This window comes from Simochromis diagramma, unplaced genomic scaffold (assembly GCF_900408965.1).
Source record: "Simochromis diagramma unplaced genomic scaffold, fSimDia1.1 OVJJ01000344.1, whole genome shotgun sequence".
Classification (NCBI taxonomy): Eukaryota; Metazoa; Chordata; class Actinopteri; order Cichliformes; family Cichlidae; genus Simochromis; species Simochromis diagramma.
In genome coordinates this window covers 6,057,338-6,075,961 of record NW_024387375.1, presented here as the reverse complement: position 1 = coordinate 6,075,961, position 18,624 = coordinate 6,057,338, and the positions used below count along the sequence as shown (strand labels likewise).

The 18,624-nt window shown below is 44.1% G+C and overlaps 2 protein-coding genes across 3 annotated transcripts in view; one reads left to right on the top strand and one right to left on the bottom strand.

Moving 5' to 3' along the window:
• Window positions 1-5,723, top strand: part of tmem160 (transmembrane protein 160) — a 6,299-nt gene extending 576 nt beyond the window's left edge. Inside the window, exons 3-4 of the mRNA XM_040009397.1 lie at window positions 3,583-3,675; window positions 4,396-5,723. Coding sequence (XP_039865331.1) covers window positions 3,583-3,675; window positions 4,396-4,712 — 410 coding nt within the window. The 3' untranslated portion in view covers window positions 4,713-5,723. The remainder of the gene's footprint in view (window positions 1-3,582; window positions 3,676-4,395) is intronic.
• A 2,597-nt stretch (window positions 5,724-8,320) lies between these two features.
• Window positions 8,321-18,624, bottom strand: part of npas1 (neuronal PAS domain protein 1) — a 38,684-nt gene continuing 28,380 nt past the window's right edge. The window contains exons 6-12 of one of the 2 annotated variants that reach the window (XM_040009400.1): window positions 14,655-14,829; window positions 14,393-14,508; window positions 13,835-14,031; window positions 13,546-13,652; window positions 13,194-13,341; window positions 11,762-11,874; window positions 8,321-11,667 (exon numbers count right to left, since the gene is read on the bottom strand). In XM_040009400.1, coding sequence (XP_039865334.1) covers window positions 10,565-11,667; window positions 11,762-11,874; window positions 13,194-13,341; window positions 13,546-13,652; window positions 13,835-14,031; window positions 14,393-14,508; window positions 14,655-14,829 — 1,959 coding nt within the window. In that variant the 3' untranslated portion in view covers window positions 8,321-10,564. The remainder of the gene's footprint in view (window positions 11,668-11,761; window positions 11,875-13,193; window positions 13,342-13,545; window positions 13,653-13,834; window positions 14,032-14,392; window positions 14,509-14,654; window positions 14,830-18,624) is intronic. The other variant, XM_040009401.1, reaches the window with a different exon arrangement.

Below are 18,624 nucleotides of genomic sequence, written 5' to 3'. Positions count from 1 at the left end.
TTTCATACTAACCCTTGTAGGATTTCTGCAGCATGGAGCAAAATGAACTTTTGTATGTTTCTTCTCTGGTCAGTCAGTGTCGGACTCAAAGTGTAATAAGTTATACTTTTATCACGGGTGTGGATGTCATGGTTTTGTGTGTGTGTGTGTGTGTGTGTGTGTGTGTGTGTGTGTGGTTGGGGGGGGGGCTTTTAATGATTTCTTTGAACTTTTTTTCGAGGGTGGAATGATTGTACAGCACACATCTTTAATTGCTTTGAAAAACAGGTTTGAATTTATTTAGGATTTTCTTTAGAGTCAGAAGCATATGTACAGCCTCAAATAGAGACAGCCAGTGTCTTTTAGTTTGAAAAGACTAAGAACATTTTACTTCTCATTAGTGATCGTGATTTACTGTAACTGGTAGTTTCTTTTTGACAGCACTCATTGGACAGACCAGTATTTAGAACAATGGAAAAGTCCAAGGAAGGCAGTGAAAATCTAAGAAGAAGAATTGTAGATGTGCACAAGTCAGGAAAGTCTCTTGAAGTCATTTCTAAAGAACTGCAGATTCCAGGATCGAACAATTGTCCGTAGGCACAGGTTATTCAGATCTGTCACCACTTTGTCAAACTCTGGATGAAGACCTAAACCCTCATCCTCACATGAGAGGCAACTGGTTAAGATGTTTAGGAACAACCCAGGAACCAAAGAGGTTCAGGTCTGCCATGAACTAGAAACTGCCAGAAGACCCGTTTCACCTGACCATGGGCTGAGAGGATGCTGACCAAGAAAGCAGCCACTGCTCCAAAATAACCACCTTCAAGCTTGACTGAAATTTGGAGCTGCCCACATGGACAAACCAAATGCCTTTTGGGGAAAAGTTTTATAGCCAAGGGCTTCTGGAATGGCCTTCCAGAAGCCCCGACCTCAACTCTACTGAAAATTTGTGGACTACGCTTAAAAGCCAGGTCTGTGCCAGGGCACATACCAATCCTATCAAGAAAAGTGGTAAAATATCCATGAAGAATTATGCAAGAAACCTGCTGGTGGCAAGCAAATGCATCTACTAAGAGACATTTAACCAAATATTTGTGAGTATGCATGTATCTACTTGAGTCTATCGGTATAGTTTTGACTCTGTGTGGATATAAAAAAATCCTAAATACATACAATTTGTGCACCCAGTTTTTGTTTTTTTTTAACGTTATTAAAAATGTGTGCTGTAAAATCATTCCACCGCAGAAAAAGAACAGTTCAGAGAAATAAGTAAAAGCCCCAACATTGCAGTGACATTCATGCTTAAGATGAGTGTATGTACTGCAATGCTTTAAGGTTCATTTGTAGTCATGTTCAGAGATTGAGCATAGCAAAGCAGTTCAGCTGCTGCAGGACGGGGCTCAAACAACACAAAACATCTTCCCGAAATCCAACCTGCATCTACAGTGGCACCTGAAAAATGTCTTGCACGAATAATCTTTAGAAGAGAGTTACAATATAGGCTGGTAGGTCAGTATGTTCTCCAGTATACGGTTAGTATTTTACAGAGATTACATTTAAGTTGAAACAATTAACTGGCAAATCAAAAATGCATGCTTACATCTGGCTAATTACAAAAAAAGAAGAACATCTTTAATTTCCTTTTTGTCCCTTTAAGCCAGCTTTCTTTCGTACTTTCGTGCTCTGTGCAGACAGAAAGTTTGGAGGCTGCAGGTGGGTCGAGCTGCTGTGCTCTTCATGCAGAGGTCAGACTAGAAAACTGACTGAAACCAAGCCTTTAGAGCAGTATACACAGGCACAATACAGTGACCTTAATACTTGAAATTTTGGCCGTGTTAAACATGAACCTCCACTGTCACAAGAGACAGTGCACATGGAGCGCAGGTATTTTCAGCTGCTCCCGTATTTCCCAAGAGGTCACCACAGAGGATGGCTCTGCATATTTGATTTGGCACAGATTTTACACCAAATGTTCTTCTTCCTGCAACTTTATCCAGACTAGGAGTACACTAGCTTGTGAATTCCATTGGGGCTTCGTTTGTGTTTGCTCCAAGTTCAAACCCTTCACGTCTTAGGCAAACATGTTTATAACCTTGGAGCCACAACAGCTTACAGGTCTGTGAAAAACTATGTACACTCTCTGATTCAGGAGCTTATAGGAAAACTTGAAGGAATCACCATCTGTGTGACTTTATCAGTCTCTCACATCACTGGAGGAATTTTGGTTTACTCGTCTTTACAGTGTTACTTGAGTAAATTCAAGTTTACAGGCATTCGTTTATGTACAGCTCTCTTTTTCCCAGCACAGGTCCAATCAGGTTGAGGTCTGGATTTCTTTTTCTGACATTATAGATTTAAAGTTGTATATTTTCTGCTGTGCCTGGGATAATTGTCCTCTCCTTCAGATGTTAGGTGGGTGGGAACATTTAACATGGTAACCGAGGCCTGTAGAGTCTGGCATATGTAGCACTTGGGTTTTTGCATTTGCTCAGAATAAATCTGTTCACTGCTGTAAAGATTATGGCATCGTGTTTACACACGCCTGAACGCTCCACACCAGCAAACTGCCTAAACCTCTGCTTTTAAAGGTGTGCACATATTTGCTGGTGATCAGTTAAGTGCATTTGATTGGCAGCACCTGGCTGCTGCTTGCGCTCTTAATTCTCGTGGAGGTAATAAGGATGCGCTCATTTTTTTCTGAGGCCCTGCAAATGCTCTTTTCCACATGAATGTATACAGAGCATGTGACACAGTAAAAGGAAAAGGCATAACTGGTCCACTTCTAACCCTGGTGACATTATGCAGTATGTCAGTGCAGTCATGTCCTTGCTTATGAGGATCCACTAAGTTAAAATAATTATCACTATACCGAGTCTAAATACAACAGTCCTGTAATACACCCGGCCTTCATTAAGTGCTGATTCAGCTCCAGTTTGTGGTCCTTTTAAACTGCATGGCTCTATACTTTATTACGTTTCTGTTATTTTGTTTATATCTGCACACAGCAGCTCATTAGCACCCCAAACTACACCCTACAAAATTATCATATAGTTGAATCAGCACCTCTCTGAACAGTTAGAGCATCGTATCCTTCATGGGGTTTGGGTTTATTGCATGTCTGGTGTATGAGACCTCATTAGTTGTCACACTTCCGTTAAGGATTTGGTGTCCTTATTAAATTAGTCTTTGTTTATGCTCCCTGCTCACACACACAGTTTGTTTGCTTTGTCCGGTTTCACCTCATGTCAGGACTCGGTGTGTTTTTTGCAAACTGTGTTTGGTTCCTGCTGTAAGGAAGAGCTGCGAGGACGTCCATCTCTTCTGTCTCCACTGTGGGACAGAACTCAAGTTTAAACCAAGAGTTAAAAGCATTTGTTTCTGAATATTAAGTTATTATAATCTGAGCAAGCCACCGTTTTTATCACAGATATGTTGTTTAAACATCATTTTCTTTTTTTAAACATCAGGATCTGGTGTCGTTAAACTGATGCAGATTAAAGGGCAGTAATTAGGCTGTGGTATGCAGCTACAGTAAACAGCATGATTGATTTTGGTTATCTGTAACGTGTCAGTTGTTTATTTCTGCCTTTGATCATTCTGCAGGCTTCCTCTCGTGGTTCAGGAACGGTCTGCTGGCGACCGGGATCGGAGTCATCGCATTCGTCCAAAGCGATGTGGGACGAGAAGCAGGATATGGTACGGGATAGTTTTATGTGCAGAAGAGCTGAAAACCAGACCATTTAAGCCTAAGCCTGTTTGTAAAATACGCTTAAAATTTAAAGTAACAAACGGTCGATGCGGCTGTAAATTTAAGATCAAGAGGATTTTTAAACTCTGTTTCTCTCTAGAAGATATTTTTTATCTAAAAATGTAAACATACATCTGCTGTTTTTGTGAAGTAGAAAACTTTGTAATGGGCACTTGCTGCACTTTTAATATGAATAATTTCACAAGGATTCCTGCAATTGACTTGAAACAGAGTCAAAATCCTTGATATCTAGTTGTAACCAGCATCATCATTACCTGACACGTGAGATTAGGCTCTTAAAATTTTATTAAAGAAGACCTTCATGGAATCAATATTAATTGACAGCTGATGGGCATGAATATTTGAAAACTGTCTGAAAACAAAACTTTCGAGCCACAGCAGTAAATCGAAGGAACGCGGTGTTATGTCAAAATAAAAGCTGCTGACCTACTTGATGTATTCTCAATGCTAAATCAGGGGAACGGTTTGTATAACTTCTGAAATAAGTTTGATGCCAGAAAATCTTCCACTTAATCTTTTATTTTAATCTAAATAATTAAAAGGAAAAGTCGATTCAACCTGCCTCCATGCCAGCTTTAATTACAGTGACTTATGAGGAAATTAATTGGGTTTCTACAATAATACCATGTCAATCTGTTTTTCCTCAGCCTTCTTTATCCTGGGAGGTGCGTGCGTGTCGTTTGGCGGTGCCTCGTATATTGGCAGCCTCTTTGCCTTGCGGAGGATGATGCTGCTGTCTGTGCCAGCACTGCTGTTCCAAGGAGCCGTGGTGGGCAGCGTCGCCCTCTTCTGGCTCTGCGCTGTATCGCTCTACATCGGCCGATTAGAGGTGGAGATCATCCACGAGGGAGAGGAGGGAGAGGATGAAGAGGAGTGCCGAGAGTGCCGGGAGAGGCGCGAACACCGGGGTTACCGTGGCCCCCGCGACAGCGAGGACAGTGACGGCAAGGGGCAAAACAAGTAGAGGTCTTCCAGGAATGCAGAGTGGAAAGCTGTGCATGTGTGCTGCTCCAATTCAGGGTTTCCCTTATTTGTATGTGTGTGGATTTTGTGTACATGTGCGTATATAAGCAGCCTACATATGCAGGCCGTGTGTGAGTCTGTAGATACGATCTTATTATCTGTTGTTATCAAGATGAATATTAATGTGGGGAAAGACTTTTAAGACCTTTTTGAAAACTGGTCGAAGAAATTTGTGAAACATGCTGGTAATTGGGTAGTTTAACTACCTTCGAAAATAAATCAACATTTTGTAAGTTTTGTTATAACTACATGTAGCCAGAGCTGAGTCTCTTACGTCATCAGTCTGAATTGTTTTCTTTTTCTTTTTACATTCTGCAAAGACTCGCCGAGAACGCCACGTTATTTCTTCAAGTTTACTTTTTGCTGCCCTATATCATTTTAATCCTCATTCACAGCCAACTGTTGTTGGGTGCTGTTTGTCTTATTCAGTATAATTAACTGTGAATGACTACTTGAAGTTTTCTTGAAAGCGTGGAACTAAAACAAGCTGGATGTGATAAACTGCGAGACCTACGAGGGGGACTGCAGAGTGTGTGTTTCAGGTCTGTAATTTTGTTTTGATCAAAAATCTCTGAGGGCTTTTAATTTGGTTTTTTCCAGCTTTTTTTTTTTTTTTTCATTATTATTTTGTTTTCGAAGGGCAATAGCACTTCTGTCGCTTTAGTTTGAAACTTTAGTAACTACAGTTTTAGAAGCAAAGCCTATTTTTCACAGGCTTTCCTGTGATTATTTACACACACTCTGTATTGCTGTAGCCATGTTTCTGAGTGAATTCCACACTATAATCACTATGATTGCTTATTTAATGGATGTGAAGGGTTGTTGATCATTAAAGAGTTTGAATGCAGATGTGGAGATGGGGTTCAACATTGTTTACTTTTTTTTAATGCACGACTTCCTGTGCACTCTACTGTATATACAGTAATAAAGCAAGAAGAAATCTGTCGAGTTACATCAGTGCGTATCCTTTAATGACCCATCGAATGAGACCTCAGATATGATGTTTGTTGTTGGTGTACGGAGAGTTTCATAATAGAGGAATTATCTCATAAAATGTGATGAAACTGATCAATTATAAATCCCCCGAAGGGCATGTTCTCAGTGACTTCAGGATTAACAGCTGGGGCCATTTAAAAAAATCACTAATATGGAGAGCACACGCATACTGTGAATAAATACTTGCCGGCATACATGAGAAGGGGAGATGTGTCAACATCTCTCTCCTGCATCTTAAGAAATCAAAAACCTTCAGCTGCAGCAAATTATCAAGCCACATAAATCTCAACGTGTTTATTGCTTTTAAATTATTATTTTTTGGTTCATGCAGACAGCGCCCAGTATAATGTATACGTGCTGTCAGAGTTTGTAGTTAAGGCTCCCTGCAGCAGGAGTCAAAAGATGTAAAAACTGTCCGTGCACACATAGACGTCTATTCATGCTGTACATGAATAATTTTTATAACGAGCTGCTCATCGGCGAGCATGTGTGAATATCTGAACTCAAACGGGCAGCATGTGGTTGTGTGTGTGTGTGGGGGGGGGAGTGTTAGTCATGGGGGGGCTTTGTCTGTGATTACTATCTCTGACTGGGTTAGGGCGAAGGTCTGTGATATCTCCCAGCTATCGACACACAGTGTTGCTGTTGAGACTCACCTCGGAGTCACCCTCTCCTACTCTCCTCCTCTCCTCTCCTTCTTCACTCCGGCTGTCCTCTCCTTCCCTCCCACCTCTCCTTCGCAGATTCCCAGGGCGTTTTGGAGCAGTTGTGTTTCACATGCAGGGTGCGAATAGGCTAGATGGCTACTGCAGCAGTGTGACGAGCACCCCCCCACCACACACACACACACAACCACCTCCTCCTCCCTGAGCCCCTTTCAGCTCTCTTCCTCAGATCCTCTTCTACCCTTTCACCCTCAAGTCCTTTCTTTCTGGTCTCCTCCTCACGTTCCCTTCTCCTCCCCTCCCACCTCTTCTCCGTTTCGCTCCTCCGTGGCTGCATCTGACTGCACAGGTCTGTTTGGCATGCAGGAGGCTCCTGAGGCCTGGCGCGTCTAAAGGGCAGTGCGCCCAGAGGCAGGAGACGCGCCCTCACTGATAAACACCATCTACGCCAGACCCAGAGCAGCTATAGGAACCATAACGCCAGCACAACATACCCCAAAGTCCAGGTCTGGCCTCATACATCTCCAAACCTCAGCTTCACATCTACGCTCTCAGCATCGAAAGTTGGAGTCTTAACCTCTGCTTATTTTGAGCGCCGAGTGCTCATCTGCTTTCAGGTGTTAAATGCCATACGTACGGATCAAAGGATCTGCCTTAAGAACTGCATTAAGTATGGATTGGCCTTCTCCTGGCTGAGAGGAGAAAGGGGTGATTGTTGGGAAACAATGACAAAGATGAAAATCATAGAGGTAGAAAAGAATCAGGGAAAAAGAGCCTGAGAAATGTAGTGAGCCCATGTCAGATGGAAACTGTCTGGCTGTCTCCCTCCGTCCCTCACGCTATTATTCCTTTCCATATTTGTACTTTTTTTTTCAAATCCATTTACATGTGGTAAGGTATTTCCCCAAGGAGCACGACTCTAATTCAAGGGGTAAGATAAGCCATCAAAGTTAGTGACAGAGAGGGCGTACGGGTGGCTCAGTGACAGGCTGAGAAGAAGACAGTCAGGAGAAATGCCACCGCCACACACACACACACACACAAATAACCCACGGTGATTTAATCTGCAGAAGCCGCACCTTTACTTCCCTCTATAAAGATGTTACTCCATAGAAAAGAAGAGATAAAGAAGAAAGGTTATTTTGTAACTCAATTCACGGCACATCAGCGCACACACACCCACTTATACAGTACATACGGTTTTGCACGTACAATGGCATTTTCTCCCCAACAACTGCTCTTGTTTAGTATGCGCTTCCTTTGGTCTTGAGGAGGAATGATCCTCACTCTAATGAACTAGGGCCTGCCACTTGAATGTAAAACAGGATTTAACCCGTCTTCAATGTCAGAGCCCCTCCCTGGGGCTGCTTCAGACAACACACACAAATTCACGGAAATGCACGCACACGCACACACACAGACACACACAGACAGACATGCAAGCAAACGGCCAATGTACACACACGTGGTAATGCATGAACACCTATAAGTGAGAGACTCTCTGCGCTTCTGGGTTTATTTCAAAGCAACTAACACTCAAGTGATGTCTAGTCTGACCTGCACAATCTATCTATCTATCTATCTATCTATCTATCTATCTATCTATCTATCTATCTATCTATCTATCTATTTTAATAAAGAACTGTGCAAGATTTAACACATCCTCTCTGCATTTGTCTTCTAAGTACTCAGAATATGCATGTTAAATGAAAAGAATTAACAAATGTGAGTGCAGAAAAAAATTGTATCTATTTAAATCACATGAAATCTCAAGGAGCTATATGTAGAAATCGAAAGCATCAACACATTTAAAAATTCAGATATCACAACTGCTTACTCTCCACGCCTGCAAAAGCAAGAAAGAAACAACCGACATTGAGTTGTGCTCCTCTACTGGAATATTTTATTGTTATCATCATCATCATCTGTATCACTGTTATTATTTTTACATTTGTTCATTTTATTTGACGAGTGGGTGGAGTATTCACAAAGATGGGAGAATAATGTTAGATTCACAGTGATGGGCGAGGGGTTAGCCGTTTAATTCAACAACAACAGAAAAACCCAAAAACAAAACAAAACAAAATCCAAACTCACTCACACACTTTTAACAGGCGAACACGCCCGCATTCAAACACACACACACACTTATTATACCAGTAAACACCCGAGAATATGTGCGCTGACACATATTTGTAGTATGGGTGTGTAGTGCACCCTTTCCCCCGCCCCGTCTTTTTTTTTAAAACCCCCACCCAGCCTCTGTCAGACGTGACGATATGAGCGGTTCCATAAAGCGAACCCTCAGATCAGGCTGTCGATCATAATCTCAATTTAGAAGAAGGAAAAAGAAAATAGTGCCAGAAGGCCTGGCTTTCAACAAATTGCTGTATATATAAATTTACATGTATTTGGCTAACATGGCAGATCAGACGACCTTATTACAAAGTGCTAGACTGTTTTTAATGTATCTCTCTCACAGCTTATATCACTGCATATCGTGGTTAAATTTTATTCTTCTCACTTCTTTTTCCTGATGAGTTTGGCCGGGTGAAATTTCCAAATGTTATTATTTATGAATTCTCCTTCTTCTTTATTATTTTAGTTGTGATTTTCTTACACATATATGTATAATTTTGTTTTAGTTGTTTCATTTTTTCCAAGTCAAAAGTGTTTTGTTTTTCCTGAGAGGAGCTCCAATCAATTGCTATGAAACTGAAATTTAAAGTGTTTCATATCCCCACTTTTTAATTTAAAACTTTATCTCCAGTTGACTCGCTTGAACTGAAACCAATATCAGAACAATTCTGTTTTGTTTTATCGACCTCCGACGGTCACATTTTAATGACCACATGTGGTCTTGTTTATTTACCTGCCTTTCTAAATGAGCATTTATATCCCCCACCCCCCACCCCCACTCCACATACCGTGCTCAGGCTATGATATTAGCGGCCGCTCTTGCATTGTTTTCTGTTTTAACAGGATCACACGCCGAACCGTGAAGTGCTTTAGAGTTCACACCAGAACAAATTTCGGTAAGTGCTCAGAAAAAAAACAAAAAAAAAACATGTTTAAATGATAAAAACACTTCTGTCCAGCACATTTCCCCTCCTAAAGCATTTTCACAGTTTTTTTTTCATCCACTAAAACAGTCGTATTTTAAACAATTTCCCAATCGGTTTCACCTGGTGAAGAAAAAGAATATAAACCTAAAAACAAACAAGAATATGGCTTTCATACACAAACACAACTGCAGCATTGTACATTGTCATGATACACTAGAAGTCATAATCAGTTAAACAAATCGCCTTCCTATAATCAAACAATACAAATAGCGTCCTGTCTGCATTGCATTTCCTTCCCTTATATATAATGGAATGTCTGGGACTACTTTAATCATACTTTTGTCCCAAAAGTGTGCTTTTAGTATGGCTGAATCGATGAATACTTGGATCTTTTTTTCAATATTATTGTTTTATATTATTATTTTAAGTATCGATACAAAACACCAAAAAGCTGTCTCCACCTATTTTAAGTTGAAACCCTATAATCAAACTGTCACCCGGAGCCCACTGAAAGAGATGATTTGTATAATACTGCAATAATAAAAATTTATATTCCAAAGTCATTTTTATTCCTACAGACGAGTGCCCATCTCTTCCTACTGGTTTTAGGGTTAATTGGGTTAATGTGCGGTGACGGACATTGACGGTGAGGATGTGAGCTGAGGGTCGTCATGGTTTTCTCTCTATGTACAATATGGCTTCTCTGAGTGGAAGAGACACATAAATCAACACAGTCATCTAGAGAAAGTCACAGAGCAGAGTTCGTTGTTGTCGCGAAGATGAAAAGTCTTGAGGGACAACCAGTCAAAAGTTTCCATGTCCCCGTTTCTCTGAGAGTCACTGTCACTTGTACACAACAGGCTGACATGATAAAATCCTATGGCAGCGGCTTGTCACACACTTTAGATTGCAGTTATTCAACTCATTGTCCAATTAGTAACGTCCTCAGAGGTTTAATCTACTGCCACTTCTGTCTCTCCTGCCCTTTTCAATGTCTCTCTTTCCGTCCTGTCACTCCGCTCTCTCCTTCAGTTTATTTTCTCCTCTCACATCCTCCCCTCTGAGACTCAGTCCTCCTCTGTGCCCGCAGCCCCCCTCAGTCCATTCATACAGAAGGGCAGGCTAGAGGAGAAGGGGCTGTCAGATGGGGAGAAACCACTGAAGGGTGGAAGGCCGGCCAGCCGCTGTAGGTGGGGGAAGAAGGCCGGTGGGGGTCCCTTGTGGTGGTCCGAGCGTAGCTGCAGGCCATCACTGTGTCCTGTGCTGTGGTGGTGGGAAGGGGGGAGCTCAGGTGGAGCGTAGCGGATAGTGCTTGGGGCATAGAGACTCTGAGGGCCCTGCGGGCCGAGGGCAAGGGGGTGGAAGAGGACCCGGCCCGCTGCACTTCCAGCAGCCAGTCTCTGAAGCAGCTCAAAGTCAGGACCGTTACCTACACCACCACTACCGCCACTGCTCCGGCTGACCACCCCCGCCGACACAGCCCTGTCCTCGCGGGGCAACGGGGAGGACACGGGCATGGCGGGGGACAAAGCTGGGGACGGGGGAGTGAACAAACCCTTCGGTGGGGCTTCGCTGCTGGAAGAGGAGTCCGGGATCGGGGTGGTGGGGCTGTCACCATTGAGGCTGCTGGACGGCGTGTGTGCATGCGAGGGCTGGGGCTGAGTGGTGTGTGTGTGCGAGGTGGAAGTTTGAGTGTGTGATCCCCAGCGCCCCCCGGTGGTCAGGGCTTCATGCTCAGTCTTGATGCCTGGGCTGCCGGGCAGGGGAGATGGAGTCACTACACTTTTCAGCTGCTGGATCACAGCCCGGCCATTGTGCACCCTCCCTCCCCTCTCCCCTCTCGTCGGGGTGTCTCCTCCTCTGCTCTGTTTACCTCCTCCTCCGCTGTCTTCCCGTTTCAATCTGTCGCTGTCGCCTCCCTGGTCCCACTCGGTTTCATCTTCCTCTTCCCCCTCGCTTTCGCTCGCCAGGTCTGAGGAGGCAGAGACACTCTCCTCCGTGTGACGGAGCTCCTCCAGTCTGCGACGGGTTTCGGGAGGTGCGCCCTCCGGGTCAGACCTCAGCAGGCGCTTCCTCCTGTCCTCTGATTGAATGGCCGTGGTGGTGAATTTGTCTCTGCCTTTAGTGTCAGGGTCGCTTTTCCCCACTGAGCTCTTCACAGGTTGTGAGCCTGAGGAGGAAGGAGATTTTTATGACACGATGAGGCACGGGCAAGTGCATCAATGGGACGTCACAGTAAGGTAGCAATGTACGTAGTGTGGTACCTCGGGCCTGTGTGGAGCCGTCGGTCGGGGACGAGCTGATTCGAAGTCGCTCTGCTCTTATGCTCTCTGGTAGCTGCAGCAGATCCAGGGGAGTGTCGGGCAGCTCTGTTCGACTGGATGGATAGATGTAAAAAAAATGGGAAAAAAGAGAAAGGGAGAGAGTGAAAAGCTGGATGTATACACAAATCATCTACCACTTAAAGCCACTTGCACTTAAAAAAAAAACAGGAATGCCATGCTGATTTAAGTGAATACTTAGAGATGGAAACAACATATAATCAGCCTAATAACTACCTCCAATAGCCAAACTGCCTCACACCCTTCTAACCTCCATCTAACACACACTCACTCCTTCCAACAGCCCTCATCACACATGCACAAACACTGACACATGCAAACAGACACACAGGCAGACCGCACCCCCCGAAAGACACGCAGATGCGCACACACACACACAAATGCTCCACTCAGCAGCCCACCTATACACAGTTAAGCTCAGACAAGGAGGAGGCTGTTGGAGAAGTTAATGAGCTCTTGTAATTACAGCACTAATTAACTAAAACACCATTCAGCCCCAAAATTCTGACATCCATTTGTTGTAATTATATAGCTTCAGTCCAATTAGCATTGAAATTCAGCCTACTCCTCTTGTTTTTGTCTGACTGCTCTGCTGCTATGCGCGCGTTCTGTTGTGTTCTCTCGCGCTCGCTCCGTGGTAAACACACCAAAGCCTTAAACAAAGGTAATACGACATTTACAAGGTAATTTATATTTAAAAAGAAACCAAGGTGCCAGGTTTTTCAAAATTTTCTTAATCTGATTTGGAGCTTTCTGTAACAGGGTGTCTGCTTATTCAGAATAATAGCGTTAAATAACAATAGAATAATGCATAAAGTAACATTATGCAGGATGAAAAAACCCGAACTGCAAAAGGTATGAAAAAGTGATAACTTTTACTAATTACTATTTAAAATACAAGATAAAATAAACATTTCACTGTCGAATGAGGAACATTTTGAAAGAAAAAGTACGGCTTTTGAAGCCGCAAATTTTACTGTATGTTGGTCGTGACGCATAGAAACTGTCAGAAACATTAGCAAATCCAAACTAATCTAAAAATCTATTAAAAGAATAAGACGAATTTAATGATATTTTAGCCAATCTTTCAAGATTTATAATAAAATCAAAAATAACCATTACATTAATTAGGCAGTGGTTTGCTGCTTTGATCTCGTCGTTTCGTGTGTATCCTTACCAGTTTTCTCACATGCTGGAATAAATGAACCTCCCTATCCCAATAATCCCTCTACATTTCATCAGCTATCCCTTCAAAGGGTCTCTGTACACAGTGTGATGCCTGCATACATAAAATGACTTCCTAACAGCACTCGTGGAGAAACGGCGGTTTCAGCTTTGCTCAGGTTCTACTGACCTCAGGACGTAGTTAACCCAGATAACGTTGCGTTCGTGGGGGGCTTTGTGGTTGATGGACACAGTGGCAGTGGACTGGATCCACAGGTACCCTCCTCTCCTCTGGAGCCAGCGATAATAACCAGTCACTACCTGGCCTTTTCTTAGCACTGAGGAGCAAAGATGGGAAGAAAAGAAACCTGTTAATGGTTTGACAGTTCATGAAGGTGGCAGCAGAGGGCGCCTCTAACAACAGTACAGGAGGAGATTTCAACAGGCTCTTGTAGCAGCTCTGCCAAGTTCAGATACTTGAAGAAAGAGAGGGATGGGGATGAACATCATATATTATACGTATCCATATGTATGTGACTCACAGTCCTCGTGGCTCTGCCGGAGGTTCTCCAGGTCTTCTACATGGATGAAATGGTAACAGGTATGTCCCACTACCTCTGCTGGAGTCAGATCCATATACTCAGAGATCCTGTAGAGCATTGGAGGAAGAAAAAAAACAAACAAACAAAAAACACACACACACATTTGTCAGCCAAACAGAAGCAGATGTGTGTGCTAACACCACCAACTGGCTGGGTGCTCTGCCAGCTCCTCATGAAAAAACATGAAAGATAGAGCGACTCCCAAAAGGCAAAACAATAGATGGATTACCTGTTCTCACAGTATGTAACCTGTAGGTCCATGTTCACTCGGAACACAAACATGTGGCTCTCCATGCGGACTTCATTAAGCGTGGAGGGCGGGAGAGTGTGCGCCAGCGCAACCAAACCCATCGGTCGACGCACTGATCGGGTGGAGCCCGGGACGAGAGCGGGGCGGCAGCGGATTCGTCCCGTCACGTGGATTACCTGACAAGCACAAAGTCTTTCTTACACACTCATACGCACAAGCCAGTCTATAAGAGGATTACTAAATAAAGATCAGGTGGAATCAGAGCTGTTTGATGCACTGATTTAGAAAATGCAGCATTTATCAATATGCAATAAACTTGGACATATTAGCAGTGAGCGCAGTAAACTGTGATACGTGGAGCGGTTCAGAGCGAAATAAGGTCACAGCCATAAAATATACTGGCAATGACCACCTTGTGCGTGTGTGTGAAACACCAGCAACACAAACCCAAATTGTTATTTTATTCCGAACACATGCAAGTAAGCTAAGGAATGCATAATATGTTGTCAAATTATGGTGGCGCATTTCCTCTCATACCTTGTATCCAGAAGACTTGACATGCAGGCCTCTTTTGGTGAGCGTGGACTTCATGCGGATAAAAAAGCCACGCTCGGGTGGATCGTCGGCAGGAGAATGAGGACTGGATGGAGCTGCTGGGGATGAGAAAATAACATTAGCTTTTTCAAGAATATTTTTTTTTTGACTTTTGTCTTAATAATGCCATTTGAGCACAGTGAATTGTTGAAAATCATATTATGTATTTGTTATATTTCTTTCTGCTTTCTTGCCATGACAGTACCGGGTTCAGGGGTACCAGCTAAGGAGGAGGTGGACGCAGAGCTGGAAGCGCTCTCAGGGGCTGTGTGACAGCCGGCCTCGGCCCGTAGATGTGGCCTGATTCCCAGCCGCTCCGCCATCTCGACGTGGTCCGCTGGGTGGATGTAGTCGAACACACTGCTGCCAGTCAGCTCCACCTGAAGAGAAGCACACACAAACCGATCAAAACCAGACGCTTTGTGCAAAAATAACTATACGTGAGCGAGCACACGCCTACAAATACACACAGACACACACACACACACACACACAAGTGCACTGAAAAAAAAATCAATATATGTTATGACGGGAAAATGAAAGTGCCGCTCTGGGTTACAACTGAACAAGGAATGAGAGGATGTAAGACAGCCCCACCTGCCACCCCTCCAACATGCTCGCGCACACATACACACACACATTTAAGTCCTGTCTCGGAGGATCAAGTGACTACAGTGCTACACAAATAAAACCAGGAGGAGATAAAAATCAATTGTATTTGCTGATTAAAAACAGGTGAACTCCAACTATCTCCAAAGGTCACATTACTATACTTCTTATTCCCCGTGTCCCTCCCGGCTCCTTCATTCAGTTACAGTCTATCCTAGCAGGCAGCAGCGTAACAGCTCATACAGCTCTATATGATCCTATCATCATAATGCATCATAGTCGCATCTCTAATCATTTAAAGGCAATAATGGCACTGCTCTTGCATGGCATCCATAAAAGCGGCACAATTGAAGAAGGTGTGATTCCATCTGAAGCAGCATGAATAAGTGTGTGTGTGTGAGAGAGAAGCAGAAAAGGTGGGGGGGGCATGCATGCTTACACACATCTATGCAGGTTCCATTACATCTGTGAATGTGTGTGTCTGTGTGTGTGCGCGCATTTGTGTGTGTGCCAATACTATTCCATCTGATAAAGCCGTGGCTGCAGCAGCCTCACACCCTTGTCTGTAGGACACAGCCATTTATTACCGGATTAGAGCCATTTACTGCAGGCTTTATGGGAGCTTCAGCAGGCCCTCAAGGACATCACAGCCGGGGGAGAGGAAGAAGGGGAACAGGAAGGCGGGAGCAGGCGAATAAGAGCGATCGACAATGAGGGAACAGAGAGGGGTAAAGATGTAGGAAACCCCACCGAGTGAGGGGAGATGACAGACGAGGTTTTATCACCCCTTATGTTATTCAGCGCCAGACACGCAGGCCTTAATTTCTTGGGAGACGGCGCCACATTTTGCAACTGCGCCACCTGTAATAAACATATTATTAAATACTAGATTTGATGGGCACCATATGGAGAGGCTGCCCTGCATACTTGCAAGACTCGAAAAGTAATTATCCCGTAACAACTGTGCTACTGTCACACTTTGAAAACGTGCGAGAACGGCTGACCATGCTGACCTGGGAACATATTTGGATAGATATTTGAGGATTTTAATATCTGATAGCATCAACACAATAATAAATGCAGTTACTGAGAAAGTCCAAGATAAGAAAAATCTATTAAATCTTATGCATTTTAACCATTAACACATTGAGCAACACAGGTTTCAGATAGTTCAGGGGTCTAATAAAAAGCGGAAACCTCAAAATATATGCCCCCCTTGACACAGGGGAATTAAATGAATGACATTATTTACATTTCTTTTCTTTATAAAAATGTCTCTTTTCTCAGCTAACCTCATGCATCACATAAGAGCACACTGGATCGCAGCTCCCACAGTGATAAGCAGAAGCTCTGATAACGGCTCAGCAGAGTAATATACAGCAAGCGTGTGTGTGTGTTTGGCTCTCAGTTGGCAAACTCTTTTCACTTTTCACTTCCAAAGACTGTGCTGTTGAGGTCTAATGTATTTATTTCTCCCTCGTTCTCTGTCCAGCTCTAACAGGTGAGGCTGGTAAATGTGGAGACCAACAGCACTGTGCTAGCTGACCTTCACGTACGTCAGCAAACTCTTTTTAATCAAGAATTTTTAACACGAGGAAAATTCAGTGTTTTTGTTTACCGATCCTTCTTCTCCTCAGCGTCGATAATACGTCAGCACTCTACAGCTGCGTGCTTTTTGAGTCTGACATCAAAACTGACTCGTTCATTAATGTTTTAAAGTTAAGAGTTTGCAGCTGTCCATTAAATGGCTGGATATCTCTATTAAACTCTGGATGAACCTCGCTTTGAGCTTTTCATGTTACCGATTATATCAGCATCTATCTGTCTGTATACTTATCCATGTATATGTAATTGTTAGCACATTGTCATTTTCAAGGACCAAGTCTGCTCAGAACATTGGACCAGTCATTTGAAAGAGGCAAAATCCCTCGACCCGGTGGTGTTGAAAAACAAGGCAGAGAGGCGAACAGGTCCTTATGGGCTTTACCGGGCTTAAGACCTATCCGAATAATATCACTTCATCTCAAGCAGGAGGGCGAGATTGAAAAAAGATCAGACAGAAATGAGAAGATGAGGAAGGGACGAAGCGATTGAGAGGATGAGTCAGGCTCAGACATAAAAACAGGTATAGAATGTGGCGCAAAGGGAGGCGTGAGGAGAGACCGAGATCATTCAAATCTCTCTGAGAGCGTGTGTGTCTGCGTGTGTGCGTTTGTGCCTATGCAAGCACACGGCGCGCCTCTGTTTCCCTGCGTATGTGACTAGACTGTCTGTTTTTATGTCTCCGTGTGTCATTGTGTGTCACTGTTTGTGCGAGTAGTTGTCTGTCAGCGCATCTGTGTGAACCTGTGTGTGTGTGCACGCAGAGATGCACGTGCATGCATGTATGGTGGTGTGGTGGGGACGAGGGGCAGCGAGCAGGGGAAGCAGAGACATGATATAAATAATAGCAGGGGGCTTTAATATGTATGAGGCATCCGGGCAGTGGTCCACAACATACTCTCAGCCCTCAGCCCTTACTGACTGATGGGAGAGGAGAGGAGAGGAGGGAGGGGAAGATGGGGTGGGGCGGAGGTGGAGTGGGGGCTGCATACTAACCATTCGCAGATCAATTCTCTCCTCCCTCAATCTACCATCCTTCCTCCCTCCTCTTTACCCCATTTATCCCTTTTTTTTATCCTACTTTTACTCCTCCATCCTTTTCATGTCTCCTCCCTCATCTTCTCCAACCTTTGTCTCTCCAGCTATTCTGCCCTCCCCTCTTCTGTTTCCATGTCTTCTCCCCCCTGCCTCATCTGCTATGTGTCGCTCCCAGGTTTATCCCTCGTGCTTCTGGGCCTGAAAACCAAGTGAGCGAGACAAAAAAAAAAAAGATACCTGTGCGCCAGGGGAATGGGCGGAGGGCTGTGCCCTTGGTCAAGGTGCCTGACCTGGGCTAAGTCGGCTAAGCAACCCCACTGTCAGGGGAGTGGCCCGGGTGGTAAGCCAGGGCAGAGGGGTCAGACGGGGGGACAGGAGACGCGGGGCTGGGGCGGTCCACAGGGGCGACATGCCCTCTAAAACAAACAACCACTTATACTTTTTCACTCAGAACATTGTTTGTCTGTCCTTCCCCTCTCCCCTGTGTCCGCCTCCACTCACCAGCAAAGTATATTGAAGTGTTTTGTCCTCTCCCTCCCACCTTCCCTTCTTTCCTGTTGTGCGTTTTTCCATCTCATTGCTTGTGTCCATAAACACACTGTATATTCGCGCTCGCCCCCCTCCCCGAACCCCGTCTACCTGCCCTTTCTGGCTGTGTCTTTCTCATCATAAACCTCCTCTGTGCCCGGCCGTCCTCATCTTTTCGGGAAGGTAAACGTGGCGCTGTATGTTTAAGGTTTGGAACGTAATCTTCGATCATAAATAATTTCATTAGAATGCTGATGGCTTAGGCCCAGTTTGAGGAGATGTGATGGGTTAGGCCATCTGCTCAGCTGATAAGAACAGCTCTGTTTTATTAGCATCTCCACCAAAGCCTCGGCTGTCTTGTTTACCTAGGCAATCCCAAGGCGAATTTCATTCCTACT